The sequence below is a fragment of the Papio anubis genome, unplaced genomic scaffold (assembly GCF_008728515.1).
Source record: "Papio anubis isolate 15944 unplaced genomic scaffold, Panubis1.0 scaffold544, whole genome shotgun sequence".
Classification (NCBI taxonomy): domain Eukaryota; kingdom Metazoa; phylum Chordata; class Mammalia; order Primates; family Cercopithecidae; genus Papio; species Papio anubis.
Window position 1 is genome coordinate 14,893 of NW_022165655.1, and position 27,854 is coordinate 42,746.

Sequence of the window (27,854 nt, forward strand, 5' to 3'; positions counted from 1 at the left end):
CAGTGAGCCGAGATTGCGCCACTGCACTCCAGCCCAGGTGACAAGAGAGAAACTCTGTCTCAGAAATAATAATAATAATGAATCGGTTTCCCCAGCATTCTGCCATGGTAGCTGATGAATTTAGATGCAGGGGTGTGTGTTTGTGTGTGTGATGTTTAATGTGTTTCAGTTCATTTAAGTTGCACCCTCAGTGATGCTCAAATGCCTCCATGTTGGGTGTGGAAGAGTCTCTTCCAGCTGGCTCCTGTGTCCTTTTGCTATGACCCAGTCATCTTTGATCATTTGCCTGTTGTCTGCCACCACGAGATGTTCCAAGCTCCAAGCTCATCTTGTTCATTTCCTGTCTCTCACCATTAAGTCGCCATTTTCCAAGGAGCCCTCTTCTTTCCTTTTGGAATTTTGGTACTTTCCCAAATGGTATTTGGAAACCACAATCAGGTTGTTAGGAGTGCTTCCTGCTCCTGGTTGGCCATGTTTAAGATGTGTGTATATATGTGTGTGTGTGTATATATATATATATATATATATATATATATATTTTTTTTTTTTTTTTTTTTGAGACGGAGTCTCGCTCTGTCGCCCAGGCTGGAGTGCAGTGGCCGGATCTCAGCTCACTGCAAGCTCCGCCTGCCGGGTTCACGCCATTCTCCTGCCTCAGCCTCCCGAGTAGCTGGGACTACAGGCGTCCGCCACATCGCCCGGCTAGTTTTTTGTATTTTTTAGTAGAGACGGGGTTTCACCGTGTTTGCCAGGATGGTCTCGATCTCCTGACCTCGTGATCCACCCGTCTCGGCCTCCCAAAGTGCTGGGATTACAGGCTTGAGCCACCGCGCCCGGCCAATGTGTATATATTTTAAGCCATTCTATAGACATTGCTCAAGTGCCTTCAGGAAGATTATGCACCTGTGTATCTACCTACTGTAGAAGAGATCCCAAAGCCATGCTCATCCAATCCTGGAGAATCATTTATTTTGAACATAGACCATTGAACAGGTGAAAAATGGAAAAGTCACTTTTGTTTACATTTGCATTCCTTCAATAATGATAAAGTTACCATTTGTTCGCATATTTGTTGACCATCGGAATTGATTTTAGCACAGTGCCTGAAACATAGTAGGTGCTCAATAAATATTTGTTAATTGAATAAATTACTTGTATGTTCATATCATTTGTTCATTTAATATGGGGAGGGGTCATTTTTTTTTTTACTTAAAAGAGCTATTTTTTGAAAGGATTACATGTGTATAAAGTTCCTAGCACCATGCCTGATGCATGCATTGCCATTTATGTCTCTGGTGACTGGCTTTTTTTTTTTTTTTTCTACTTTAAGAGAGAAGGGACCGGGTGCGGTGACTCACACCTGTAATCCCAGCACTTTGGGATGCCAAGATGGGCAGATTACCCAAGGTCAGGAGTTCAAGACCAGCCTGGCCAACATGGTAAAACCCTGTCTCTACTAAAAATGCAGAATTAGCCAGGGGTGGTGGCGTGCACCTGTAATCCCACCTTCTCGGGAGGCTAAGGCAAGAGAATCGCTTGAACCTGGGAAGCGGAAGATGCAGTGAGCCAAGATCGCAGCACTGCACTCCAGCCTGGATGACAGAGCGAGACTCTATCTTAAAAAAAAAAAAAAAAAAAAGGAAAAAGAATAATAAGGAGGCCAGGTGTGGTGTCTCATTCCTATAATCCCAGCATTTTGGGAGGGGCCAGTGGAAGGATCACTTGAGGCCAGGAGTTGAGACCAACCTGGGCAACATAGCAAGACACTATCTCCAAAAAATTTAAAAATTGGCCAGGTGTAGTGGCACACCTGTAGTCCCAGCAGTACTCAGGAGGCTGAGGAAGGAGGATCACTTGAGCCCAGGAGTTTAAAGCTGCTGTAAGCTATGATCCTGTCTCTTGCACTCCAACCTGGGCAAGAGTGAGACCCTGTCTCAAAAAAAAAAAAAACAAAAGAGAGAAAGATAAGGAATTTGGCCAGGCATGATAGCTTATGTCTGTAATCCCAGCACTTTGGGAGGCTGAGGTAGGCAAATAGCTTGAGCCCAGGAGTTCAAGACCAGCGTGGGCAACACAGTAAAACCTCATCTCTACAAAAAATACAAAAATTAGCCAGACGTGCTGATATGCACCTGTAGTCCCAGCAACTCAGGAGGCTGAGGTGGGAGGACTGCTTGAAACCAGAAGGCTGAGATTGCACCACTGCATTTCAGCCTGGGCAATAGACCAAGAACGTCTCAAAAAAAAAAAAATATATATATATATATGTGTGTGTGTGTGTGTGTGTGTATGTGCAGCTGTGCTTCTGCAAGAAGGGCCTAGACTCACCACGTCTTGAGAAGAGAATGGCCACTTCATGGGGTGTAACTTTTTCATGCTGATGGTAACCTGTGTTTGCAGCAGGCTGGGTTTATCTTCCTGTCTTCATGCACTCCATCGAGGTCAGAGTCAGGGCCTTGTGTGGAATTCTGTTGGATGCAGAAAGCACTGGAACTTGAATCTATGTTTACACTTTTGTGCAGAAAACACCAGAACAGCTTCCAATTCTGGAAGGGACATTTTTGGTTCAGTGAAGCCAGGACTTTCTGCTTTGATCATTCAACCTAAGCAGCGAGCTGAGACTGTTCAAGGACTCTTAGAGGTGGCCAAAGACGCAATCCCCTAAAGTGACTGGAACAGGACCGCAGTGGTCTTGAAGGCAACTGAAGGCAACGATAGACCTGTGCTTACTCCCAGAATGGAAGAGCCAGGCTCTGTTCTTTGAGGTAAGGGAGAGCTTCAAGAAGTCACATTTGGGCACATGCGGTGGCTCACACCAGTAATCCCAGCACTTTAGGAGGCTGAGCCAGGCAGATCACCTGAGGTCAGGAGTTCGAGACCAGCCAGCCGACATGGTGAAACCCTGTCTCTACTAAAAATACAAAAATTAGCCGAGAATGGTGACACACACCTGTAAAATTCCAGCTACTCAGGATGCTGAAGCACAAGAATTGTTTGACCCAGGAGGCAGAGGTTGCAGTGAGCCAAGATTGAAACACTGTGTTCCAGCCTGGGTAATGGAGTGAGACTGTCTAAAAAAAAAAAAAAGTAGAAGAAGAAGAAGTCATATTTGACCAGGCACAGTGGCTCACACCTGTAATCTCAGCACTTTAGGAGGCTGAGACAGGAGGATCACTTGAGCCTGGGAGTTTAAGACCAGCCTGGGCAACATAGTGAGATCCCCATATCTACAAAAGTAAAAATAAAAAAATTAGCTAGGCATGGTGATGCGCACCTGTAGTCCAAGTTACTAGGGAGGCTGGGCTGGGAAGATCCCTTGAGCCTGGACATCAAGGCTGCAGTGAGCTATGATCGCACCACTGAACTCCAGCCTGGGGAACAGAGCAAAACCCTGTCTCAAAAAAACAAAAAAAAAATCCTCCTGCCTCAGCCTCCTGAGTGGCTGGGACTATAGTCATGTGCCACTATGCCTGGAACAGTATTTATTGATTCTGATTTGAACAAATAATATGTTTTGAACAAACAAAAAATATATATGACCCAATGGAAAAAAATGGATATTGAACTCTGACTGGATATTTAGTTGTATTAAGGAATTCTTGTTAACTGCTTAGGTGTGATATGGAGTTGTCTCTTAGAGATACAATTTGAAGTATTCATGGATGAAAGGATATGATGATGCCTTGGCTTTGATTTAAAAATCCATTGAGGGGAAAAGGTGGGTGAGGTGTAGATGAGGCAAGTTTGCTGAGGCTCGGTGATAGGAACGGGGAGTTCATTATTCTACTTGCTGTGTTTTTGTGTGTTTGACATTTCCCATGATTACGAACTGAAATATATTTCCTGAGCACCTACTGTGTGCCAGGCACTGTTCCAGACACTGGAGATCACCAGGGAACAATACTGAAAAACTCCATGCATTCATGTAGCTTAGATGCTGGTGGGATCATAACCTTTTTTTTTATTTTTTATTTTTGAGACAGGGTCTCACTTTACTATGCAGGGTGGAGTGCAGTGGTACAATCCAGGCTCACTGCAACCCCCGCCTCTCAGGCTTAAGTGATTCTCCCACCTCAGCCTTTCCCAGTAGCTGGGAGCACAGGCATGGGCCACCACACTCAGCTAATTTTTTTATTTTTATTTTTGTTGAAAAGGGATCTCACTATATTCCCTAAGCTGGTCTCCAATTCCTGGCCTTCAGTGGCCCTCCTGCCTCAGCCTCCCAAAGTGCTGGGATTACAGGTGTGAGCCACCTCACCTGGCCAGGAACAAATTATCCTTTTATTACTGGGAAAGGCTGGGCATGTTTTGGGGGGTGTTCTTGTTGTTGTTGGTCGTGTATATGTGTGTTGTTTGCTTTTGTATGTACATGAACTTTTTCCAGACGGATACAAAAGAAACAAATAAGTGGCAGTGCGCGACGGCCCACGCCTGTAATCCCAGCACTTTGGGAGGCCAAGGCAGGCAGAAAACCTGAGGTCAGGGGTTCAAGACCAGCCTGACCAACATGGTAAAACTTCCTTCTCTACTAAAAATACAAAAAAAAAAAAAAAAAAAAAAAAAAATTAGCCGGGCATTGTGGTACACACCTGTAATCCCAGCTGCTCAGGAGGCTGAGGCAGGAGAATCGCTTGAACCCGGGAGGCGGAGGTTGCAGTGAGTCGAGATCGCGCCACTGCACTCCAGCCTGGGCAACAGAGTGGGACTCTGTCTCACAAAAAAAAAAAGAAAGAAAGAAAGAAAGAAAAAGAAACAACATAGAATAGTTTCCCCGGAAAGAAACCTAGAGTCCCCAGGGAGAGGAATACCCTGTTTATCCTCATGAATTTTAAACCATGTGACTTTATCATCTATTCAGCAACTGGGAGAATAAAAGCTAAAAATTTTGAAAAGCAAGTTCTAAAACATCAAGAATGGTTAGAGTATGGGAAGGTCCAGGTGGAAACGGCGGTTGTTTCTGTACCCGCCACAAGACGGCAGCAGAGCGGCACTGAAGCCAAGTTCTGGACCCCGAAGGCCGCCCAAGGGCAGGCCTGGTTCCCAATCACAACCCGCAACTCCTGCGGGCTTCCCAACCGCTGTGTGAACCATCCACCCATTCTCCACCCACGGAAACTGAGATAATAAATACGTATTGTTTTGAACTGTGTAGCCGGGCACTGTGGCTCACGCCTGTAATCCCAGCACTTTGGGAGGCTGAGGCTGGCGGATCACCTGAATTCAGGAGTTCGAGACCAGCCTGGTCACGGTGGCAAAACCCCATCTCTACTAAAAATACAAAAATTAGCCGGGCGTGGTTGCAGGCGCCTGTAATCTCAGCTACTTGGGAGGCTGAGGCAGGAGAATCTCTTGAACCTGGGAGGCGGAGGTTGCAGTGAGCCGAGATCGTGCCACTGCACTCCAGCCTTGATGACAGAGCAAGACTCCGTCTCAAAAAAATAAATAATAAACATTATATGTTATAGCATTCCAACAACAACAAAAATTGAATGTGTATTTATGTTTCTAAAATATAAGGACTTTTTTTTTTTTTTCTCTTGAGACACAGTTTCACTCTGTCACCCAGGCTGGAGTGAAACTTTGTCTTGAAAAAAAAAAAAAGGCATAAATTTAAAAATATTTGTTTAGCTCAAGATCGAAATAAGATCTCTATATTGAGATCTGTTGGTATGTAAAATCTGTGTATTTATTTATTTATTTATTTATTTGGCTCGATCTCAGCTCACTGCAACCACTGCCTCCCAGGTTCAAGCGATTCTCCTGCCTCAGCCTCCTGAGTAGCTAGGATTATAGGCATCTACCACCACACCCGGCTAATATTTTTGTATTTTTAGTAGAGATGGGATTTCACCATGTTGGCCAGGCTGGGTTTGAACTCCTGACCTCAAGTGATCTGTCTGCCTCAGCTTCCCAAAGTGCTGGGATTACAGGCGTGAGCCACCACGCCCAGCGATTCTGTCCCCTTTAAACCATGTATGAAGCTAAGTCTTCATGTAAACCGATACAGAGGAGCAGAGATGACATCCCCCAGCTGGCCCTTTATACTGAGTTTGAGCTCATTTGTCCCGCAAGTTGACAAAACCATTCCTAAATGAGACCTGTGCTATGGCAGCAGCAGTTTTTGTTGTTTGGTTTAGAGACAGGGACTCGCTCTGTCGCTCAGGCTGGGATTACAGGCGTGAGCCGCTGTGCCAGCTGCTTCATTGCTTTTGACATGGACATATTGTTCCAGACCTCCTGGCCCCTTGGAGTTTAATCCAGGAACTTTGTCCAGGCTGTAACCAGACTTTGTGTTGAGATAAGAGAAATTTTATTACTCTCTTGAGTTGAAGCAATTAACTAGATAATGATTACAGCTGTATACACGGAGAACAGAGAAGAGGCGGATGCAGTGAGCCAGAAGCGAGAAGATGATGGTGGGCAGGACCCGGGGAAGGTGCTGGGGAGGAGGAGGAAAAGTGGGTGGAATGAGACCTGGGATTCCCTCCCAGGAATTGGGATTGGAGGGATGGTAGGGAGCAGTGCTGAAGTTCCAGGCAGTTGCCACGCCAGACCCTATCCATGAGTGGCAAACTCAAATGCCTACAGACCAGGCAAGAAATAGGAATAAGTGAAATAGATGGAAGACAGTAGGGGTTGGTGGGGACTTTGGTGAAGTAGAAATGCATGACCCTCTGTCAAGTAACTTTTGTTGTATTAAAAAACACGGCCAGGTGCGGTGTCCTCACCCCTGTAATTCCCAGCACTTTGGAAGGCCGAGGTGGGTGGATCACTGGAGGCCAGGAGTTTGAGATCAGCCTGGCCAACATAGTGAAACCCCATCTTTATTAATAATACAAAAATTAGCCAGGCATGGTGGCACATGCCTGTAATCCCAGCTGCTCGGGAGGCTGAGGTAGGAGAATTGCTTGAACCTGGGAGGTGGAGGTTGCAGTGAGCCACGGCCGCACCACTGCACTCCAGCCTGGGAAACAGAGTGAAACTGTTTCAAAAACAAAAACAAAAACAAAAAAACAGGCCGGGCACAGTGGCTCACGCCTGTAATCCCTGCACTACGGGAGGCTGAGGCGGGTGGATCACCTGAGGTCAGGAGTTCGAGACCAATCTGGCCAACATGATGAAACCCTGTCTCTACTAAAAATACAAAAAAAATTAGCCAGGCGTGGTGGCAGGCGCCTGTAATCCCAGTTACTCAAGAGGCCTGAGACAGGAGAATCACTTGAACCCAGGAGGCAGAGGTTGCAGTGAGCAGAGATTGTGCCACTGAACTCCAGCCTGGCAACAAAGCGAGACTCCATTTCAAAAAAAAAAAAAAAAAAGAAAAGAAACTTGAGCCCAGCTTACAGCTAGTCTGTACATCATGCTGGTACCACTCAAAAGTGGACAATGGCAGCATTACAACCTCCCTTAGGGATGAACCTGAAGGGCAGTGGTCAGAACTTCATGCAGGTTGGGTGTGGTGGTGCACACCTGTAGTCCCAGCTACCTCGGAGGCTGAGGCGGGAGAATCGCTTCAACCCGGGAGGTGGAGGTTGCAGTGAGCTGAGATTGTGCCACTGAACTCTGCCTGAGCAACAGAGCGAGACTCTTCTCAAAAAAAAAGAATTTCATGCTGCACATTTAGTTGTCCAGTATGCCTGCAGGGAGAAGTGGCCGGAAGTATAGATCCATACTAATTTATGGGCAGTTGCTAATGGTTTGGGTGGATGGTCAAGTATGTGGAAGGAAGAAGACTGAAAGATTAATGACAAGGAAGCTTGGAGAAGTATATGGATGGGCCTCTCAGACTCTGCACAGACTGTGAAGATATTTGTGTCCTATAGGGGTGCCCACCCAAAGGCAGCCACTGCAATGAAAATTCCTTTTTTTTGAGATGGAATCTTCCTCTGTTGCCCAGGTTGGAGTACAATGGCACAATCTTGGCTCACTGCAACCTCTGCCTCCCAGGTTGAAGTGATTCTCCCAACTCAATCTCCCAAGTAGCTAGGACTACAGGCGCCTGCCACCACACGTGGCTAATTTTTGTATTTTTAGTAGAGACAGGGTTTCATCATGTTGGCCAGGCTGGTCTCAAACTCCTGACCTCAGGCAATCCACCCGCCTCAGCCTCCCAAAGTGCTAGGATTACAGGCGTGAGCCACCGCACCCAGCCAAAAATTTTTGTTTTTTTGAGACAGAGTCTCGCTCTGTCGCCCAGGCTGGAGTGCGGTGGTACAATCTCGGCTCACTGCAAGCTCCGCCTCCCAGGTTCACGCCATTCTCCTGCCTCAGTCTCCCAAGTAGCTGGGACTACAGGCACCTGCCACCACGCCCGGCTAATTTTCTGTATTTTCAGTAGAGACGGGGTTTCACCGTGTTAGCCAGGATGGTCTCCATCTCCTGACCTCATGATTCACCCGCCTCGGTCTCCCAAAGTGCTGGGATTACAGGCGTGAGCCACTGTGCCTGGCCCAAAAATTCTTAATGATCAGGCAGACAAGATGACACTTGTGTACATGAGAGTCAGGCTCTTTTCCCAGCCACCCTAATGCTTGCTCAATGAGTCCATGAACAAAGTGGTCATAGTGGCAAAGATGGATGCTATGCATGGGTTCAGCAACATCAGCTTTCCCTTGCCATGGCTGTCCTGGCTACTGTTACTGCTGAGTGCCTAATCTGCCAACACCAGAGACCAACACTGAGCCCCAATATGGCACCATTCCCTGGGGATCAGCCTGCTACCTGGTGGCGAGTTGATTACCTTGGACCTCTTCCGTCATGAAGAGGGCAAAGATTTGTCCTCACTGGAATAGACAGATATCCGGAACATGAACTTCCTTCCCTGCCTTTAATGTGTTTGTTGTCACCACCATCTGCAGACTCAAAGCATGCTCATCCACCATCATGGCATTCCACACAGCATTGCCTCAGAACAAGAAATCCATCTGAGGCTGGGTGCGGTGGCTCACACCTGTAATCCCAGCACTTTGGGAGGCTGAGGTGGGAGCATCACTTGAGACCATGAGTTTGAGACCAGTTTGGGCAACATAGTGAGACCCTGTCTCTACTAAGAATACCAAAAAAATTAAGTGAGCATAATGGTACGCACCTGTAGTGTCCCAGTTACTTAAGAAGCTGAGTTGAGAGGATCACTTTGGCCGAGGAGATCAAGGTTTCAGTGAGCTATGATGGTGCCACTGCACCCCAGCCTGAGTGACAGACCAAGACCTTATTAAAAAAAAAAAAAAAATCATTTGAAAGTGAAGGAAGTGCAGCAATGGGCTCCTGCCTATGGAATCTTATAGAATCTTACTATCTTCCCCATCACCCAGAAGCAACCGGCCTAACTGAACGGTAGAATGAGTCAGCAATGACTCCATTAAAGTACCAACTGGGAAACAATACCCTGCAAAAATGGGATTGTCTTACAGGACATGGCCTGTGCTTTGCATGAGAGACCTCTCTATCACGTTTCCCCATAGTGAGAATTTATGGGACTGGGAGTCAGGGAGAAAGTGAGTAGAAATGGTTCCTCTCTCTGTTACGCACAATAACTTGAAGAATCGCTTCTCTCCTCAATAGCTTTGAGCTCTGCTAGTTTAGAGATTTTGGTCCGCATGGAGAAGAATGCTTCCACTGGGCACACAATGGATCCAAGAACTGGGAGATGAGACTTCCACCTGAACATTTTTAGGTCCTTGTGTCACTGAACCAACAGGCAAATAAATAAATAAATAAATAAATAAATAAATAAAATAAAGAAAAGAAAAGAAAAAGAGGCCGAGCACAGTGGCTCACGCCTGTAATCCCAGCACTTTGGGAGGCCGGGGCAGATGGATCACCTGAGGTCAGGAGTTTGAGACCATCCTGGCCAACATGGTGAAACCTCGTCTCTACTAAAATACAAAAAACTAGCCAGGCATGGTGTCATGCACCTGTAGTCCCAGCCACTCAGGAGGCTGAGGCAGGGGAATCACTTGAACCCAGGAGGTGGAGATTGTAGTGAGCTGAGATCGTGCCACTGCACTCCAGCCTGGTGAAAGAGCAAGACTGTCTCAAAAAAAAAAAAAAAAAAAGAGAAAAGAAAAAGAAAAAGAAAATTAAGACAGTCAAAACCATGGTATTAACTTTGTTTTTTTTTTTGTTTTTTTTTGAGACCGAGTCTTGCTGTCACCCAGGTTGGAGTGCAACGGCACGGTCTCAGCTCACTGCAACCTCCACCTTCCAGGTTCACGCCATTCTCCTGCCTCAGCCACCCGAGTAGCTGGGACTATAGGCGCCCGCCACCATGCCCGGATAATTTTTTGTATTTTTAGTAGAGACAGGGTTTCACTGTGTTAGCCAGGATGGTCTCCATCTCCTGACCTCGTGATCCGCCCGACTTGGCCTCCTAAAGTGCTGGGATTACAGGCACAAGCCAACGCGCCAGGCCTAACTTTGTTTTTTCTTTTTGTTTGAGATGGAGTCTCGCTCTGTTGCCCAGGCTGGAGTGCAATGGCGTAATCTCCACTCAGTGCAACCTCCACCTCCCAGGTTCAAGTGATTTTCGTGCTTCAGCCTCCCAAGTATCGGGGATTACAGGCACCCGCTTGGCTAATTTTTGTATTTTTAATAGAGACAGGGTTTTGCCGTGTTGGCCAGGCTGGTCTTGAACACCTGAACTCAGGTGATCCACCCGCTTTGGCCTCCCAAAGTGTTGGGATTACAGGCGTGAGCCACTGCGCCCGGCCCCCGTGGTATTAACTTTGTGTTAGAGAATCTGTGGATACTTGGTATTTTAAGAATCTGTAATATTTAAGGCAAACTGGCCTATTCAAACGACAGGTCAATCTTGTAATTCCATTGTAAAATGTGGAATTCAGTTGGTGACTAAGACTTACTTGAAATCTGTTTATGTACAGTTTATGAATTTTTGATTCATAAAAGTTATTTAAGAATTGAAGAGTCATCTGTTCATCTGGTAAGTCAGCCTACTTTGGCTTTTTTTTTTTTTTTTTTTTTTTTCTGAGACAGAATCTCACTCTGTCACCCAAGCTGGAATATAGTGGTGCAATCTTGGCTCACTGCAGTCTCTGCCTCTTGTTTTCAAACGATTTTTGTGCCTCAGCCTCCCAAGTAGCTGGGATTACAGGCACCCGGGACTACACCTGGCTAATTTTAGTATTTTTAGTAGAGACAGGGTTTTGTCATGTTGACCAGGCTGGTCTTGAACTCCCAGCCTCAAGTGATCCACCTACCTTGGTCTCCCAAAGTGCTAGGATTACAGGCGTGAGCCACCACGCCTGGCCCTATGTGTGGCTCTTAAATGGAAAAACCTAACATTAATTTTACAAGCATAGTTTGAAAGTGTTAAAGGAATTTAATAGTTATAAAACCCCTCTTTAAAAGAGACTGTGGCTGGAAGTGGTGGTTTGGGCCTGTAATCCCAGCACTTTCGAAGGCCAAGGCGGGCAGATCACCTGAGGTCGGGAGTTTGAGACCAGCCTGGCCAACATGGTGTAACCCTGTCTCTACTAAAAAATACAGAAATTAGCCGGGTGTGGTGGCGGGTGCCTGTAATCCCAGCTACTTTGGAGGCTGAGGTACAAAAATTGCCCAAACCTGGGAGGCAGAAGGTTTCAGTGAGCCAAGGTTGTACCACTGTACTCCAAGGTGTGCAACAGAGCAAGACTGTCTAAAATAAATAAATAAATAAGACAGATTGTTAAAAACCTTTTAGAAGCTGGGTGTAGTGGCTCACACATCTAATTCCACCACTTTGGGAGATAGAGGTGGGAACATTACTTGGAGGAGTTGGAGACCACCCTGGGCAACACTGTAAGATGCTGCCTCAAAAACAAACAAACATTGTCTATTGGCTGGGTGCGGTGGCTCACACCTGTAATCCCAGCACTTTGAGAGGTCGAGGCTAGCGGATTTCTCATGCTCAGGAGTTCGAGACCAGCCTGGACAACATGGTGAAACCCAGCCTCTACAAAAAACACAAAAATTAGTTGGGCATGGTGGTATGCACCTGTAAGTCCCAACCACTCAGGAGGCTGAGGCAGGAGGATCGCTGAACCCAGGAGGTCGAGGCTGCAGTGAGCTATGATCACACCACTGCACTCCAGCCTGTGCAACAGAGCAAAACCCAGTCTGAAAAGAAAAAAAAAAAAAGAAGAAAAAAGAAAACCTTTTAGACTAGGCCAGGATCTTTCCTGGTTGCTAAAACCATTAGGACAACTGTGCCGCACCCCGCTGCCTGCCAGAATTAGAGAGCTATAAATACATATGATGTGTTTCTTAGGGTAACATAGAATACCGTTTCACCCCCAAGGACTTCAGCTTATGTTTCCTAAAAACAAGGTCATTTAACGTCTCAACAAATCTCCGAGAAAGATCCTGCCTTAGCCCTCACATTACAGATACGGAAACAGGCTCGGAGGTGCAATCTCTGGCTGTGTAGACAGAACAGGGAGTTGGAACTCGGCCTTATGCCTTTCCCTCCTCACTCTCACATACCAGCGGGCAGGGAGAGATCCAGGGAGGAGTTGCACTTGCTCCCCCGGAAATCTCCAAAAATCTGCAAAAACGGATTCCCTGGTACCGCTTTCCGCTCCTGTCCCAACAGAAATTCCGAGACCGAAAGGGGTGCGCGTTGCGGCCCGGGGTGAGGGTCTGGACCGCTTCCTCCTCGGTGGACGAATCGAGTAGCGGGACTCCCCCCACCCCAGCCCCAGCCCCGCCGCGTCCCCAGCTGTCACGCTGCGCGCAGCGGGCGGGGTCTGGAGTTCCTGGACAGGAGAGGGCCATGCGTGTCCTTGGGCGGAGAGGGGAGGTGACTCCGGCGGAAGAGGACGAGGCAGAATGCAGGCCCTGCGGGTGAGGCCCCCACGGGCTGGGCCGGGGCCCCCCACCCAGAAAACCCCGCCCTAATACGCGACTCTCCAAGTACCCCCGCATCTGGGGCCTTGGAACGTGAGCCCCCCTCAGGGCCTGGGACTCCCCGCTAAACAACCTGGGTCCCCTCCCCCACAATCCACTCTTCAGAGACAACTGGGGACCCCCACTCTAGCCCAAAGCCCCGGGTTTGAACTTAACATCTCGGGAACCCTTAACACCGGAAACGGAAACGTAACATCCTGGCCTCACCCAGGGCTTCTCAGGCAGCCTGGACGCTCCCGGGACCTCCATTCCGGTCCCCACGTTCCCGGGACCTGGTTTCCTCCCTTTAATCCAGGAAACCCTCCCCCGACAAAAAGCTCAGGACTTAGACCCCACAGAACAAAGTCCTTCTGGGTCCTCTCCCTTCCAGGACCCTCTAGGCAGCCCGGTCACCTCCAGGTCAGACTCTAGGGCGAGTCCCCTCCCCACCCAGGCTGGCAGTTCGCAGGTAATAAAATCCAAGTTATCACCCTCCTCGCCTTTGGGACGGTCGCTAGGGATGGGGCTGTCCCCATGTCCAGGTCTCAGAGAGCGGTTCCCCTTCAGGACACCCCTCCAGGTGCCTCCAATACCCGCCCACCTCCCACCCCGCAGGTCTCCCCGGCACTGATCCGCTCCTTCAGCTCCACCGCCCGGAACCGCCTCCAGAACCGAGTGCCCGAGAAACAGAAGCTCTTCCAGGTGGGCGGGGCTGGGGGTGGGGGGATCCGACGCGCCGAGCAGGGGGCAGGCGGGGCGCCCTCAAGGGAGCAGCCGGCACCCTTCTCATCAGACACCCCCACATCCAGGAGGACAATGACATCCCGTTGTACCTGAAGGGCGGCTTCGTTGACAACATCCTATACCGAGTGACAATGGCTCTGAGTCTGGGAGGTGAGCGCAGGGCACAACCCGGCCGAGCTGCCGGGGAGGCGGGGCTGGACCCAGGGTAGGAGGCGGCTGGTTTCTGGCCAGGACTGACCAGGATCTGGGTTGGGGGTTGGCGTTTAGGAAGGGGGTGGAGTACTGAGCTGGAGGGAAGGGAGTAATAGGGCTTGGGCTCGTGTCCCAGGATGGGGGCTGGGCTAGTAGTGGGACTGAGGCCCAGGGAGGAGTTGGGGAGGAAGCTCCCAGCCTGATCTAGATCAACGCCAGGGGCCTTTACAATAGGAGTCCAATCTGGGAAGGGAGCTGGAGCCCAAACTAGAGCTGGGGTCCAGGCTGGGAACTCCGGAGTCTGAAGAAGGCCTTAAAAGCCCGGGATGTCCAGGGAGGGGATTAGGTCTCATTCTGTCTCCCGCGGTTCCCCTTTCTAGGCTCTGTCTACAGCCTGTACTGCCTTGGCTGGGCCTCCTTCCCCAGGAATTAAGACCAGGAAGCCTGGGGGGCCTGAGGGACTTGAACAAGTGTCAATAAACGCTGGCCTCTGTGTGTGTGTGTATGTGTGTGTCCACCCCTTCCCGCCAAGCCCATACTCCCACCAGCCAGCGATCTCTGCTTTGTGGACTGCGCACTACTCCCAGCCCTCAGTGCCTCACGCTGGACCAGGGCTACCCCTAGGATGTCGCTGCCTCTGGGCCCTCTGCTGGGTACCCCAAACAGCACCCATAGGCTGCCCCTCGGGACCCGCGGACATGGGGTGGTGTCCTCAAGTGGGAAGGAAGACACTGACCATGGTCCATGACACAACAGAGGCAGAGGCCTCTGTTGTGGATGGAGAAGCTGCAAGAGGGGCAAACATGGCCTTGGGAGACAGGGCCAGGAGTGGTATTAAGGCCTCCCTCCAGCCCAGACTCTGGAAGCAGAAGCAGAGATCACGGGGCCTTCTGGGTCCTGTCTCAGCCTCCACAGCTCAGGATGAGAAAAAAAATACAGATGAGAAAAAGACAAGGAGATCCACAGATCCAGCCCTGGGGATGAATCTATGACCTCCCCAGTTCCCCAGGACCCAGAGCCCAAGCTCCTCCCTCCTCTCTCAGATCAGATCAGGAGGCAGATCACATAGAGATCAGCAACCAGGGTGCGTTTATTTCCTCCTGGGCCTGGCAGTCTGGGAGCAGAATATAGACAAAGGCACTGGGGCGCCTGGGTCTGGCACGGTCTGGAGCTTGGCCGCCTGGGTGGCAACTATGAAGGGTGTGCCAGGGTGTGCAGGGACTGGAGTCATCCTCCCAGAACCGAGAGAGGGCCCTCGAGGCATGGAAGCATCACAAGTGCTAGGCTTGGCACCGATACAGGGTAGAGGTTACGGAACGGGTGTGTGCAGGGCCCGGTGGGAGTGGGGAGACCCTTGGACAGAGCTTGTTAGAGTGTTCTAGAGCCAAGGGAAACTCCAGGCAGGCATATTGGGCCCTGGATGTTGAGAAGCTGGGTAACAAGTGCTGGGAGAACAAAAGCTGTGGGTCAGCAGGCCCCACAAAGATGTGACTGCAGACAGGATGGGCCCTGGGAGAGACCGAGGCTCCAGGTGACTCCTATAGCGAGGCGGTGAGGGGATGAGTCTGGGGCTCCAGTTCAGGAATACATAGTCAGCTGCAGCCACTGGGGAGAGGAGGGTGGAGAGTGAGGACAGGGAACCCCAGAGCACCAGGCCCTCTGCCCTCACCCAGGGACTGCTGGCAAAATAGGAGGGAGGGGACTGCAGCTCAGAGCTGGTATGAAGGGCCAAGGGGTAGGGTCCCCCTAGGCACCCATACCCCAAGATGGGGGTTCTTACCTCCTGGATGTTCACCTGGATTTGTCCAGTGCCATCTTTGTCAAGAGATTTGAAGGCACCTGGAGGAGGAGATGGGGAGGTTTAGGGGTAGGGAAGGAAGGAGATTGGTTTTTAGCATAATAACATTACACAAATATATGGGATGACAATAATAGCAGCTGGTACTTCACTGTGTGCCCAGCTGTGGGGAAAAGAGAGATCAGACTGTTACTGTGTCTATATAGAAAAAAGTAGACATAAGAGACTCCATTTTGTTCTGTACTTGAGATGCTGTTAATCTGTGACCCTACCCCCAACCCTGTCCTTGCAAGAGACATGTGCTGTGGTGACTCAAGGTTTAACAGATTTTGGGCTGTGCAGGGTGTGCTTTGTTAAACAAGTGCCTGAAGGCAGCTTGCTGGTTAAAAGTCATCACCATTCTCTTAATCTCAAGTACCCAGGGACACATACACTGCGGAAGGTCGCAGGGACCTCTGCCTAGGAAAGCCAGGTATTGTCCAAGGTTTCTCACCATGTGATGGTCTGAAATATGGCCTCGTGGGAAGGGAAAGACCTGATCGTCCCCCAGCCGGACACCCGTGAAGGGTCTGTGCTGAGGAGGACTAGTGTAAGAGGAAAGAAGGCCTTTTGGCAGTTGAGATAGAGAAAAGCATCTGTCTCCTGCCCGTCCCTGGGCAATGGAACATCTCGGTGTAAAACCCGATTGTATGTTCTGTTTACTGACAAAGGAGAAACCTCCTTAGGGCTGAAGGTGGGACTAGCTAGCGGCAATGCTGCTCTTTATGCACTAAAAAGGTTTACGGAGATGTTTGCATATGCATATCAAGGCACAGCACTTTTCCTTAAACTTATGTCACAGAAATCTTTATTCATATGTCTCACTGCTGACCTTCTCCCTATATGATCATATTATCCTGCCACTTCCCTTTTTCTTTTTTTTTCTTTTTTTTTTTTGAGACCGAGGCTCGCGCTGTGTCACCCAGGCTGGAGTGCAGTGGCACGATCTCGGCTCACTGCAAGCTCCGCCTCCCAGGTTCAGGCCATTCTCCTGCCTCAGCCTCCGAGTAGCTGGGACTACAGGCGCCCGCCACCACGCCCGGCTAGTTTTTTGTATTTTTAGTAGAGACGGGGTTTCACCATGTTAGCCAGGATGGTCTCGATCTCCTGACCTCGTGATCCGCCCGCCTCGGCCTCCCAAAGTGCTGGGATTACAGGCTTGAGCCACCGCGCCCGGCGCCACTTCCCTTTTTCTAAGATGGTAAAGATAATGATCAATAAATATTGAGGGAACTCAGAGACCAGTGCCGCCTGTATGCTGAGCGCCGGTCCCCTGGGCCCACTTTTTCCTTCTCTATACTTTGTCTCTGTGTCTCATTTCTTTTCTCAAGTCTCTCATGAGAAATGCCCACAGGTGTGGAGGGGCAGGCCACCCCTTCACCCAGCACAGTGTAAAGTGCTTTCTAGGTATTAGCTCATTTAATCCAACTCTGTGAGATAAGTGTCATTTTAAAATGAAGCACAGGCTGGGCATGGTGGTTCACACCTGTAATCCCAACACTTTGGAAGGCCGAGATGGGAGGATCACTTGAGCCCAGGAGTTCGAGACCAATCTGGGCAACAGACACCTCATCTCTGTTTTTTAAAAAAACTAAAAATTAAGAAAAGGAAAAGAAAAAAAAAATGAGGCAGAGAAGGGAGGGGCCATGCCCCAGGTCACACAGCAAGAAAGTGAAGAAATGAGGATTGGAATCCAAGCTGTTACCCTCCTCAATAATGGCCTCTGTGTACTGATATCACCTCTGCCCAGCCCCAGCCTCCTACTGACATCTATGCTCCATCCTCTCCAGTTCCAAGCCTAACAGGCTACTAGAGGGAGGCTCTGCACTCTCTACTTCCTGTCCCTAGAGTCTTACAGGTAGGTCCCCACATCTGCCCTGAAACTTGACTACATGTTCCCCACCCACAGGGAATCTAGACACAATGACTACACTATCATCGCTCAGTTACCACAACCCTCAGGTGTCCACACCCACAGCGTCCTGCACTCCCTGGCTGCCTTTTGTTTTTTTTTTTTTGAGACAGAGTCCCACTGTGTTGCCCAGACTGGAGTACAGTGGCACAATCTTGGCTTACTGCAACCTCTGCCTCCCAGGTTCAAGTGATTCTCCTGCCTCAGCCTCCTGAGTAGCTGGGACTACAGGCGTGCACCAACACACCCAGCTAATTTTTTTGTATTTTTAGTAGAGACGGGGTTTCACTATCTTGGCCAGGCTGGCCTCAAACTCCTGACATCAGGTGATCTGCCCGCCTTGGCCTCCCAAAGTGCTGGGATTACAGGAGTGAGCCACAATGTCTGGCCCTCATTTTTTTTTTTTTTTTTGAGACAATATCTCTGTGGCCCGGGCTGGAGTCCAGTGGCAAGATCATAGCTCACTGCAGCCTCACCCTCCCGGGGTCAAGTGATCCTCCCACCTCAGCCTCCCGAGCAACTGAGATCACAGGCATGTGCCACCACGCCCGGCTACTTTTTTTGTTTTGTTTTGTAGAGATGGGGTCCTACTATGTTGCCTGGGGGGGCTGGTCTCAAACGATCCTCCCGACTATTAGCCTTCTTGCTGGTAGATCCAGTGTCTATTTTTTTTTTTTTTTTGTAGAGATGGGGTCCTACAATGTTGCCTGGGCTGGTCTCAAACGATCCTCCCGACTATCAGCCTTCTTGCTGGTAGATCCAGTGGCTATTTCCTGGCCCTTCTTATGTGACTTTTGGCCTCATCTCCCCTTTCTGTCCACTTTCTTCACCTCCCTGCTATCTCACATACCTGATTCTTTTCCTCTGTCACTCTTCATGCATTGTCCTGGCCATGGGATCTTTCTTTCTTTTTTTTCTTTTTTGAGATGGAGTCTCGCTCTTGTCACCCAGGCTGGAGGCTGGAGTGCAATGGCATGATCTCTGCTCATTGCAACCTCCGCTTCCTGGGTTCCAAGCAATTCTCCCTCCCTAAGCTTCCTGAGTAGCTGGGATTACAGGCATGCCCCCACGCCCGGCTAATTTTTGTGTTCTTAGTAGATATGGGGTTTCGCCATGTTGGCCAGGCTGGTCTTGAACTCCTGACCTCAGGTGATACTCCTGCCTCGGCCTCCCAAAGTGCTGGGATTATAGGCGTGAGCCACTGTGCCTGGCCTGGAGGCCGAGGGATCTTTCTTTTTTTTTTTTTGAGACGGAGTCTTGCTCTGTCACCCAGGCTGGAGTGCAGTGGTGCAATCTCAGCTCACTGCAAGCTCTACCTCCCAGATTCACGCCATTCTCCTGCATCAGCCTCCCGAGTAGCTAGGACTACAGTTGCCCACCACCACACCCGGCTAATTTTTTGTATTTTTAGTAGAGACGGGGTTTCACCGTGTTAGCCAGGATGGTCTCGAACTCCTGACCTCATGATCCGCCCACCTCGGCCTCCCAAAGTGCTGGGATTATAGGCATGAGCCACCGCACCCGGTAAGGCCAAGGGATCTTTCTAAAGCCAAATCTGACCCTGTCCCTCCCTCTGCCTAGAACCTGCAATGGCTCCCCAATGTCCCTGGTAGAGTCTGAGCACCCCCAAATTTTGCACCCACAATCCTGCATGACCTAATCATGTCCACTGCTCCTAACTTCTCTTACTTAGCTCAAATCTCAGACAGATCCAAGTTCAAATTCCGGCTTTGCAACTTCCTAGCTGGGTGACTATGAGCAAGAGATTTTGCCTCCTTGAACCCTAAGTTCTTCCTCCATAAAATAAGGACAGTAATTCCTACTTCTCAGCCATGTCTTCAGCATTCAGTACACTAACACTCAGAAGGCCACATGCAATGGCTCATGCCTATAATACCAAGGCTTTGGGAGACAGAGGTGGGAGGACTGCTGGAGCTCAGGAGTTCAAGACAAGCCTGGGAAACATAGCAAGACCCTGTCTCTACAAAAAATTTTAAAAAATTAGCCAGGCATGGCGGTGTGTGCCTGTACTCCCAGGTATTCGGTAAGCTGAGGCAGGAGGCCTGCTGGAGCCTAGGAGTTGAGGCTGCAGTGAGCTGTGATGGTGCCACTGCACTCCAGCCTGGGCAACAAGAACAAGACTCTGTCAAAAAGGAAAAAAAAAAGAAAGAAGAGAGAAAGGAAAGGAAAGGAGAGGAGAGGAGAGAAAGGAAGAGAAAGGAAGAGAAAAGAATAGGAAGGCAGGAAGGCAGGCAGGCAGAAAGAAAAGAAAAGACAAGAGAAAGGAAAAAAAAGGCCAGGCGCGGTGGCTCAAGCCTGTAATCTCAGCACTTTGGGAGGCCGAGATGGGCGGATCACGAGGTCAGGAGATCGAGACCATCCTGGCTAACACAGTGAAACCCTGTCTCTACTAAAAAATACAAAAAAGTAGCCGGGCGCGGTGGTGGACGCCTGTAGTCCCAGCTACTCGGGAGGCTGAGGCAGGAGAATGGCGTAAACCCGGGAGGCGGAGCTTGCAGTGAGCTGAGATCCTGCCACTGCACTCCAGCCTGGGTGACAGAGCGAGACTCCGTCTCAAAAAAAAAAAAAAAGAAAGAAAGAAAAGAAAAGAAAAAAGAAAGAAAAGAAAGCAAGCTAAAAGTACCAGAAGCCCCATCTTCTTTCCCCTTCTAGGCCTTTGCACATGCTGTTCCCTCCCCCTGCAACAGTATTCCCTACCTGCTCACTAAGTTCTCTCCTCATCCCTCAGGTCCCAATGTTCCCTCTCCAGTGAGCCCTCCCTGACCCCTTGGGCTGCATCAGGTGCCTCCTGGATTGGATTTGCCCTCTAGGCTTCCCCAAGCACAATCTGAGCACACTCTGCTCACTCTTTCCCTCACCAGAGCCCCAGACCCTCAGCCTGTGCTGCCCCCATCACAATCCATCACTCTGCCCTGAGCTTCCCCTCTCAGCCATCACCAGTCTGAACTGTCACTGTCTGGGGACTCGTCTCTCCTCCACTAGACTGTGCGCTCCATGAGGGCAGAAACTGGGGCTGATTCAGTCACCCCTGTGCCCCTAGCATCGCCCACCTCAAAGTCAGGCTTAGAGGAGACTTTGGCCCATAGAGGTCATAGGAATCCCCACCCAGGAAGACAGCTGGGGCGTCACTCACGGAACATGGCGTCCAGCCTGACCAAGCAGCTGATGAAGTTGTCAAAGTCCATGTTCCCACTTTCATCTGAGTAGCGTCGGATGATCATGTTATAGAGATGCTCATTCAGGTGGAACCCTGAGATGGATTTAGTCCTTCAGGTGTGGGGGCCACATGGCCCAACCCACTCCCATGCCCAGGAGTCAGGCCCAAACCAGCTGAGTAAAGGTTTTCTTACCCATCCCACTCCCAGCCCCACCATGTCCCTGCCAGCCATACCTGCCGCCTCAAAGGCCCCTGGGAGTTCGCTACTGCAAATGGTCCCTGATCGGTCAGTGTCAAACTGTTTGTATATGGCCTGTGGGGACAGAGAGATCGGGTCCAAGTGAGCATTGTGGAGCATGGTATCTCTGTGGCTTGGGGGTCTGGGTGCCAGGGATTTCAGAGGTTGCTACACACCTGCCACCTTTTGATGTTGTTCCACAAGTACTTGAATTCCTCAAAGCCCAGCTTGCCTGTGGTGTCGCTCTGGTGGGAGGGTGTTAAGAAGAGTGACAGCTGGCCGGGCGCGGTGGCTCAAGCCTGTAATCCCAGCACTTTGGGAGGCCGAGACGGGTGGATCACGAGGTCAGGAGATCGAGACCATGCTGGCTAACACGGTGAAACCCCGTCTCCACTAAAAAAATACAAAAAACTAGCCGGGCGAAGTGGCGGTGCCTGTAGTCCCAGCTACTCGGGAGGCTGAGGCGGGAGAATGGCGTGAACCTGGGAGGCGGAGCTTGCAGTGAGCTGAGATCCGGCCACGGCACTCCAGCCTGGGCGACAGAGCAAGACTCCGTCTCAAAAAAAAAAAAAAAAAAAAAAAAAAAAAAAAAAAAAAGAAGAGTGACAGCTACACCCAGATGCACGCATCACATGCACTGTGGACACGATGGTGATACAGCAAGCAGGGGAGCCACAGCTGAAATTCCAGCTCCCGCTTGGTCCTAGTCGTATCACCTGGTGTGCAGTTTTATTTTTCATTTTATCCATACAAATCGTCACTTATATTTCTAAATAAGGATTCTCTTTAAACATAACTAGGCCGGGCGTGGTGGCTCGTGCCTGTAATCCCAGCACTTTGGGAAGCCAAGGTGGGTGGATCACAAGGTCAGGAGATTGAGACCATCCTGGCTAACACAGTGAAACCCCGTCTCTACTAAAAATACAAAAAATTAGCCTGGTGAGGTGGCGGGCGCCTGTAGTCCCAGCTACTCGGGAGGCTGAGGCAGAAGAATGGCATGAGCTCAGGAGGCAGAGCTTGCAGTGAGCGGAGATCACGCCACTGCACTCCAACCTGGGTGACAGAGCGAAACTCCGTCTCAAAAAAGGAACATAACCATGAGGAATTATATTCAACTACTCTAAAGTACACATTCCTTGCCGGAAGAGTTGTTTGTTTTTTTTGTTTTTGTTTTTGTTTTTTTTGAGACGGAGTCTCGCTCTGTCGCCCAGGCTGGAGTGCAGTGGCCGGATCTCGGCTCACCGCAAGCTCCGCCTCCCGGGTTTACGCCATTCTCCTGCCTCAGCCTCCCAAGTAGCTGGGACTACAGGCGCCCGCCACCTCGCCCGGCTAGTTTTTTGTATTTTTTTTAGTAGAGACGGGGTTTCACCATGTTAGCCAGGATGGTCTCGATCTCCCGACCTCGTAATCCGCCCGTCTCGGCCTCCCAAAGTGCTGGGATTACAGGCTTGAGCCACCGCGCCCGGCCGCCTGAAGAGTTGTTAATTGCTCATTCAGAAAATTCTTGATAGGCCAGGCGCGGTGGCTCCCGCCTGTAATCCCAGCACTTTGGGAGGCTGAAGCAGGTGGTTCACTTGAGGTCAGGAGTTCAAGACCAGCCTGGCCAACATGATGAAATCCCCTCTCTACTAAAAATACAAAAATTGGCCAGGCGTAGTGGCACACACCTGTAATCCCAGCTATTTGGGAGGCTGAGGGAGGAGGATTGCTCAAACGTAGGAGGCGGAGCTTGCAGTGAGCTGAGATGGTACCACTGCACTTCAGCCTGGGAAACAGAGCAAGACTCTGTCTCAAAAAAAAAAAAAAAAGAAAAGAAAAGAAAAAAAGAAAAGAAAATTATGGACAGTAACTCAATTTCATAAATGTTAGGACATGTGAAAAACAAGTGTGTGGCCAGGCATGGTGGCTCATGCCTGTAATCCCAGCACTTTGGGAAGCCAAGGCAGGTGGATTGTTGAGCTCAGGAACATCACTTTCTCACTAAATCTTCGGGACACCAGTTCTACCAGGACTATTTCCAGAGAAAGAAGAATATTCAAAGCTGAAAACTCTACCCAATATCATAGTTAACAGCTAATGTGTACAGACCACATACTATGCGTTATGCACAATGCTAAAACTTTTGCATGTAGCTCCAATTCAGTATCACCATTATCACTCACCCATTTTACAGACAGAGAAACTGAGGCACAGAGAGGTTCAATAACCTGGTTAAGAGGTACAGTTGGGATTGCTTCGCTCTATGCAATATGTCTGTGATTACATTACATGTATATATTGTGTGTCTGTACTGCCCTATGTGTTAAATGTGCATAAGGGCAGGCGCAGTGTCTCAAGCCTGTAATCCCAACACTTTGGGAGGCCAAGGTGGGAGCATTGCTTGAGGTCAGGAGTTTGAGACTTGCCAGGTCAATATAGTGAAAGTTTGTCTTCTTATAAACTATTTTTTAAAACAAAAATAAATAAAAATATGCATGCATCAAAGGTCAGCTGATGGCTGGCCCATATACAGATATATGTGTGTCCCTGAGCACACTGCCTCATACACTTTCACGCATGTGGGTGTGCTCTTAGGTGTGTGTGTGTGTACATGTGCATGTGGCTGTTATAAATTTAGGTTCCCAAGCCCAAAAGACCTGAGTCCACAGACTGGAGTGACGAAACCTCTGCTCACTGCAACCTCCACCTCCCGGGTTTAAGCTATTCTCCTGCCTCAGCCTCCCAAGTAGCTGAGACTATAGCTGCACACCACCACGCCCGGCTAATTTTTGTATTTTTTAATAGAGATGGGGTTTCACCATGTTGGCCAGGCTGGTCTCGAACTCCTGACCTCAGGTGATCTGCCCACCTCGGCCTCCCAAAGTGTTGGGATTACAGGCATGAGCCACCACGCCTGACCTTTATCTATAACTTGAGACAAATGACTGCTTCTTTCAGGAAACTGAGCCTCAGTTTCCTCATCTGTAAAATGGAGTATAATAATTGTGCCTGTCCAACAGGGTGGTTGTGAAGGTTCGGTCACTTTATATAATTAAAGTGCCAGCTGTAACAGCTGGCATTGTTATGATTTACTGCCACATGTCTGTAGGTAAGCGTGCTCTGATGAATGCATTTCCACATTCATGGATATGTGGATATGAAGGCTACACATTGGCTTTCCAAACATACTCTCAAAAAACTCCCTGTGCACCCAGGGCCTCTCCCACACTGCTCCCAAGGATACATCCATCACGGCCACCATGCTGCGACACGTGTCAATGCCAAAACCATCAGTCTTCAGATCAGGGTCTGTGGGCAACAGGTTGAAAGTCAGAGGCCAGACGTCAAAGCCACTCAGGCCCCTCTGCCTCTAAACCTACCCTATTCCTTGAGCCCGGTCACTTACGTCGTGTCACAACCTTATTGAGAATGTTCATGAGTTCTGTGGCGCTGACCTCCATGTCCTGCAGGCGGAAGTTAGGGGCAGGTCAGGCGTGACTGAAGGGTCTGAGAATGTCATGGAGAATGGGAACACTGGGATTGTCACGGTCAAGGGTGTGTGCGCAAGGGCAGCCACAAGGGAAGGGATGGAAGGGTTAGGACGGGGTCAGGGAACCCCAGGTTACTTACATCTCCAGCCAGCTGGGCAAAGAGTCTCCGGAACTGCCGGACCTCCTCACTCTCGTTGGCCTCAATGTTGGAGTAATGTGTGCGTGGGGGCTGCAGAGGGAGGAGAGCTCAGAGCAGAGGGAGGAGAGCTCAGAGCAGGGGGAGGGGAACCCGGCCAGGACGGCTCCCCACACCAAGGCACCCTGGGTGGGAAAGTCAGAGTGGGCTGGGCAGCTTGATGAGAAAAAGAATGAGAGGTGGTTGTGAATGGGTACGCGTATGTGGGGCATGGCTAAGACCCATGGCGTAGCTGCGGACATGGCACGGGAGGAACTGGCAGAGGAATTTCACAAGAAGGGGAGGAAGGTGGGACTTCTCTACAGGAACAGGAATGGGACCTCGAAGAGGCCTTGGCAGGAGAAGTGGGTCTGGTTGCAGAGTGGGCTTACCGGGGGCTCCGGGTTGTATTGCGCAGCCGCCTCGCTGCGAAGAGATAAGGGGGAGGGGTCAGTGTCGGGGGCGGGGCCTCCAACGGGCAGCACTACAGAACCATCAGCCCCAACGCTCCAGACCTCAGCCGCTATCTTCCTTACTTGGTTGCTGTGCCCTTCATCTGTTCTTGTCCTCATCTGTCCCAATCCACACAGCCCTGGTCGTGCCCCTCTTCTCCCTTCCTCAGGCCAACCCCACCCTTCAGGAAACCCAGAGATCCGTCCCCTGGGAGGCTCCACTCCTGCCAGGCACACCTACCCAGTGGCAGATTCCAGTCATCTCAGCCACCCTCAACCTAAAAATCCCACACAGAATCAAAAACCCCCGCCCCTTGGAGGGCTCACTTCATAGACGCTCTGCCCCAGCTTCCCAAGGTCTTATCCTCCTTAGGTGCCATCTGCCCAAGACTCTACTCCATGGCCCCCTTCCTAAACACCTGTCTTCCCAACATCCTACCCCAGCCATTGGTCCCCGTCCCTTCAAGGGATCACTGCTCAGTGGCCATGACTAATTAGGCCAACCTGCCCTACCCCTACCAGGGCATTTTTCTCCATTAATCCGGCCAGTTCCCAGCAAGCCTAGCCCATTCTGGGCCATTTCCTCTATCCCATTAGGTCTTGCTTTCTCCTGGGCTCACCTCCTCATTAACCCACCTAAAACCTCTGACCACACTCATAAGTCAAGCCCCGACCGTAAAATGTCACTCAGACGCATTGGCTCCGCCCCTTTAACGTTCATCTCCAGGTTAGCCAATGCAGGCCGGGCCCAGACCCATAAGCCCCACCCTCCAAAACTCCACATCGGTCCCCTCAGGACCACATTGTCCTGGTCCCACACAATCAGACTACTCCCATATCAAGCCCCGCTCCCAAGGACTGATATCCGCCTCATTGGGGTCCACCCCCTTATAACAGGACTCTCAAACTAGGCCACCCCGGCCTAATTCAGGTACCCAGGTTAGCCTCCAGGTTAATCCTATTATTGTTAGACCACGCCCCTCCCGGACCACGCCCCCCTGAGGCACCTCCCATTCACATTTCCAGGCCCCGCCCCTCCGATAGTCGCCGCCTTACCTGATGGCGCTGATGACTCCGCCTAGGATGCGCATGGCAGTTCCACCGCCACCGCCGCCTCCGCCGCCGCCTCCACCACCGCCGCCGCCGCCCCCGGCCCCGCTGATCAGACCTCCAAGCACATTCCCCAGGCCCCCACCCAGGCCCCCGCCTCCCCCGCCGCCGCCGCCGCCGCCCTTCAAGAACGAGTTAACCAGGAACATGGCTGCGACTCACTGCTGGGGGGAAAAAAGGGGACCAGTGGGTGCTTCGCCCCTGAGCCCACACCCTCCCCTCAAACACGCATTTCCGGCAGCTGGACATGGGAGGAGGGATCTGAGGCCTCCGGATGGGGGTCTGAGTTTGCGAGGGCGGGTTGTCCTCGCAAGGTTTGCAACCTCCTCGGGTCTAAAAGGCACCCGTGGGCTTGAGGGAGCCTGGACTGGGTGCACGCGTTAACGGGAGGGTGTAGGTCTGGTGGGGGTTCTCTTGTTGGGGACCCCAAGTTGGCGTAAGGCGTGCCCGACGTGTCTGGGCGCTAGAATGTGAGATCCAGAGCCCAGACTGAATGTAAAGGTCCTTGGCGGGTCATGGGCGCGGAGCAAACATCCACCGCCTAAAGGGCCCCAGGGCGGGGTTTAGGAAATCCTAAATGTGGGCTTGAGAATTCAGGTATTCCCAGCGGCAGGATTCCAGTGTCACCTCTGGCTTTGTGGTCTAAGATCGTGGCTGTGAGCCCTGGGTTCCCGGATAATGGGGTCTCTCGCTGGAACTGGGGGCACAGATCTACGATCGTGGTTCAAGACACCCCAAGGAAGAATTCACAGGGTACCTCTGAAACCTATGGGCCTGTATTTTGGATCATGAGACAGAGGGTGGAGAAGTACGGGACGTCCCCGGGACGGCATGAAAGGGGGTCGAACAGGTCTGAGGGTTCGAATCTGAGACCATGGATCTGGGGGGCTCCTGAGGCCGAGACTTCACGATTCGCCAGGTCTGGGGGCCGCCAAAGCCGGAATTGCGGGGTGCGGAGGGGGTACGGGCTGGGCGCTTACCACCTCACGCGTCCGGAGGTCTGGGAGTCCGTTCCGCTGCCGCTCCCGGGCCTCCCGCGGCGTCCGGCTCCGGAGGGCGGGGCCGGTGACTCAGGCTGCAACTCTCGGGTCTGACACTGCACCGCGGCCCGGCTGTCTCCCGCGCGGTCCTAGAGCCGAAGCGGACATTGCGCATGCGCACCCCACACCGCCCTGCTAGCGGGACCCGGATTTGGGCCCCGCCCTACACGTTTCCAGCGCCGGAGGTCTCGGAACATTGCGCATGCGCACCCCACACCGCCCTGACTCGGTAGGCTGGGGTCTTCCCCACACCCCTCAGGTCTGGGTGCAGGGGCCGGGTGATGAGAACTCGGAGGAGACCCATACCCCCTCAATGTCGTAGTGTGACAGCCCCTAGGGCCTGCCAATATCCTTCCAGGGTGGCAGTTTTCGGTCCGCTCACTAAGGGACTCCGCACGGGCCCTTTCCAGGTGTTGTCGCGACAAACACCTCCTGGAGGCCTGTAGTATGCTGTGGCTCACACGCAGGAGGACAATCGCCCGTGTCTGTGGCGAGGACTGAGGCTGGAGTGCCTTTCCCAGTGCCTGCAGCAGCCCGGATGGCAGTCAAACCGCAGGCAGCGCAGGCGCCGCCTCCCAGGCGAACCTTACCACGTCCCGCCCCAGTCAGGGGCCACCTGAATCA

At 51.0% G+C, this 27,854-nt stretch overlaps 2 protein-coding genes and 1 long non-coding RNA gene across 8 annotated transcripts; 1 reads left to right on the forward strand and 2 right to left on the reverse strand.

Moving 5' to 3' along the window:
* Window positions 1-952: 952 nt before the first annotated feature.
* LOC108583274 lies at window positions 953-9,752 on the reverse strand. 2 transcript variants are annotated; one of them, XR_004181698.1, is made up of 4 exons: window positions 9,529-9,752; window positions 9,089-9,207; window positions 2,329-2,468; window positions 953-1,103 (listed from the first exon to the last, which is right to left on the reverse strand). It is a non-coding gene; the product is annotated as an uncharacterized LOC108583274 (long non-coding RNA). The 2 variants fall into 2 exon arrangements; XR_001897712.3 differs by having other exon boundaries at window positions 9,089-9,752.
* A 2,476-nt stretch (window positions 9,753-12,228) lies between these two features.
* Window positions 12,229-14,313, forward strand: LOC101021606 (cytochrome c oxidase subunit 7A1, mitochondrial). Of its 2 annotated transcripts, XM_009194226.3 has the most exons (5): window positions 12,229-12,840; window positions 13,274-13,351; window positions 13,498-13,584; window positions 13,692-13,776; window positions 14,199-14,313. In XM_009194226.3, exons 1-5 carry the CDS (start codon window positions 12,826-12,828, stop codon window positions 14,249-14,251), a joined length of 318 nt encoding a protein of 105 aa, XP_009192490.1. In that variant the 5' UTR covers window positions 12,229-12,825; the 3' UTR covers window positions 14,252-14,313. The 2 variants fall into 2 exon arrangements, with proteins under 2 accessions (XP_009192490.1, XP_003915439.1); XM_003915390.4 differs by lacking the exon at window positions 13,274-13,351.
* Window positions 14,314-14,884: 571 nt separating this feature from the next.
* LOC116268536 (calpain small subunit 1) lies at window positions 14,885-27,314 on the reverse strand. 4 transcript variants are annotated; one of them, XM_031662309.1, is made up of 11 exons: window positions 27,171-27,314; window positions 26,137-26,351; window positions 25,021-25,054; window positions 24,593-24,682; window positions 24,369-24,426; window positions 24,207-24,271; window positions 21,160-21,228; window positions 20,980-21,058; window positions 20,722-20,838; window positions 15,599-15,657; window positions 14,885-15,423 (listed from the first exon to the last, which is right to left on the reverse strand). In XM_031662309.1, exons 2-11 carry the CDS (start codon window positions 26,337-26,339, stop codon window positions 15,397-15,399), a joined length of 801 nt encoding a protein of 266 aa, XP_031518169.1. In that variant the 5' UTR covers window positions 26,340-26,351; window positions 27,171-27,314; the 3' UTR covers window positions 14,885-15,396. The 4 variants fall into 4 exon arrangements, with proteins under 4 accessions (XP_031518169.1, XP_031518168.1, XP_031518170.1 ...); XM_031662308.1 differs by having other exon boundaries at window positions 26,137-26,354; XM_031662310.1 differs by lacking the exons at window positions 26,137-26,351; window positions 27,171-27,314 and adding an exon at window positions 25,717-25,994.
* Window positions 27,315-27,854: the final 540 nt, after the last annotated feature.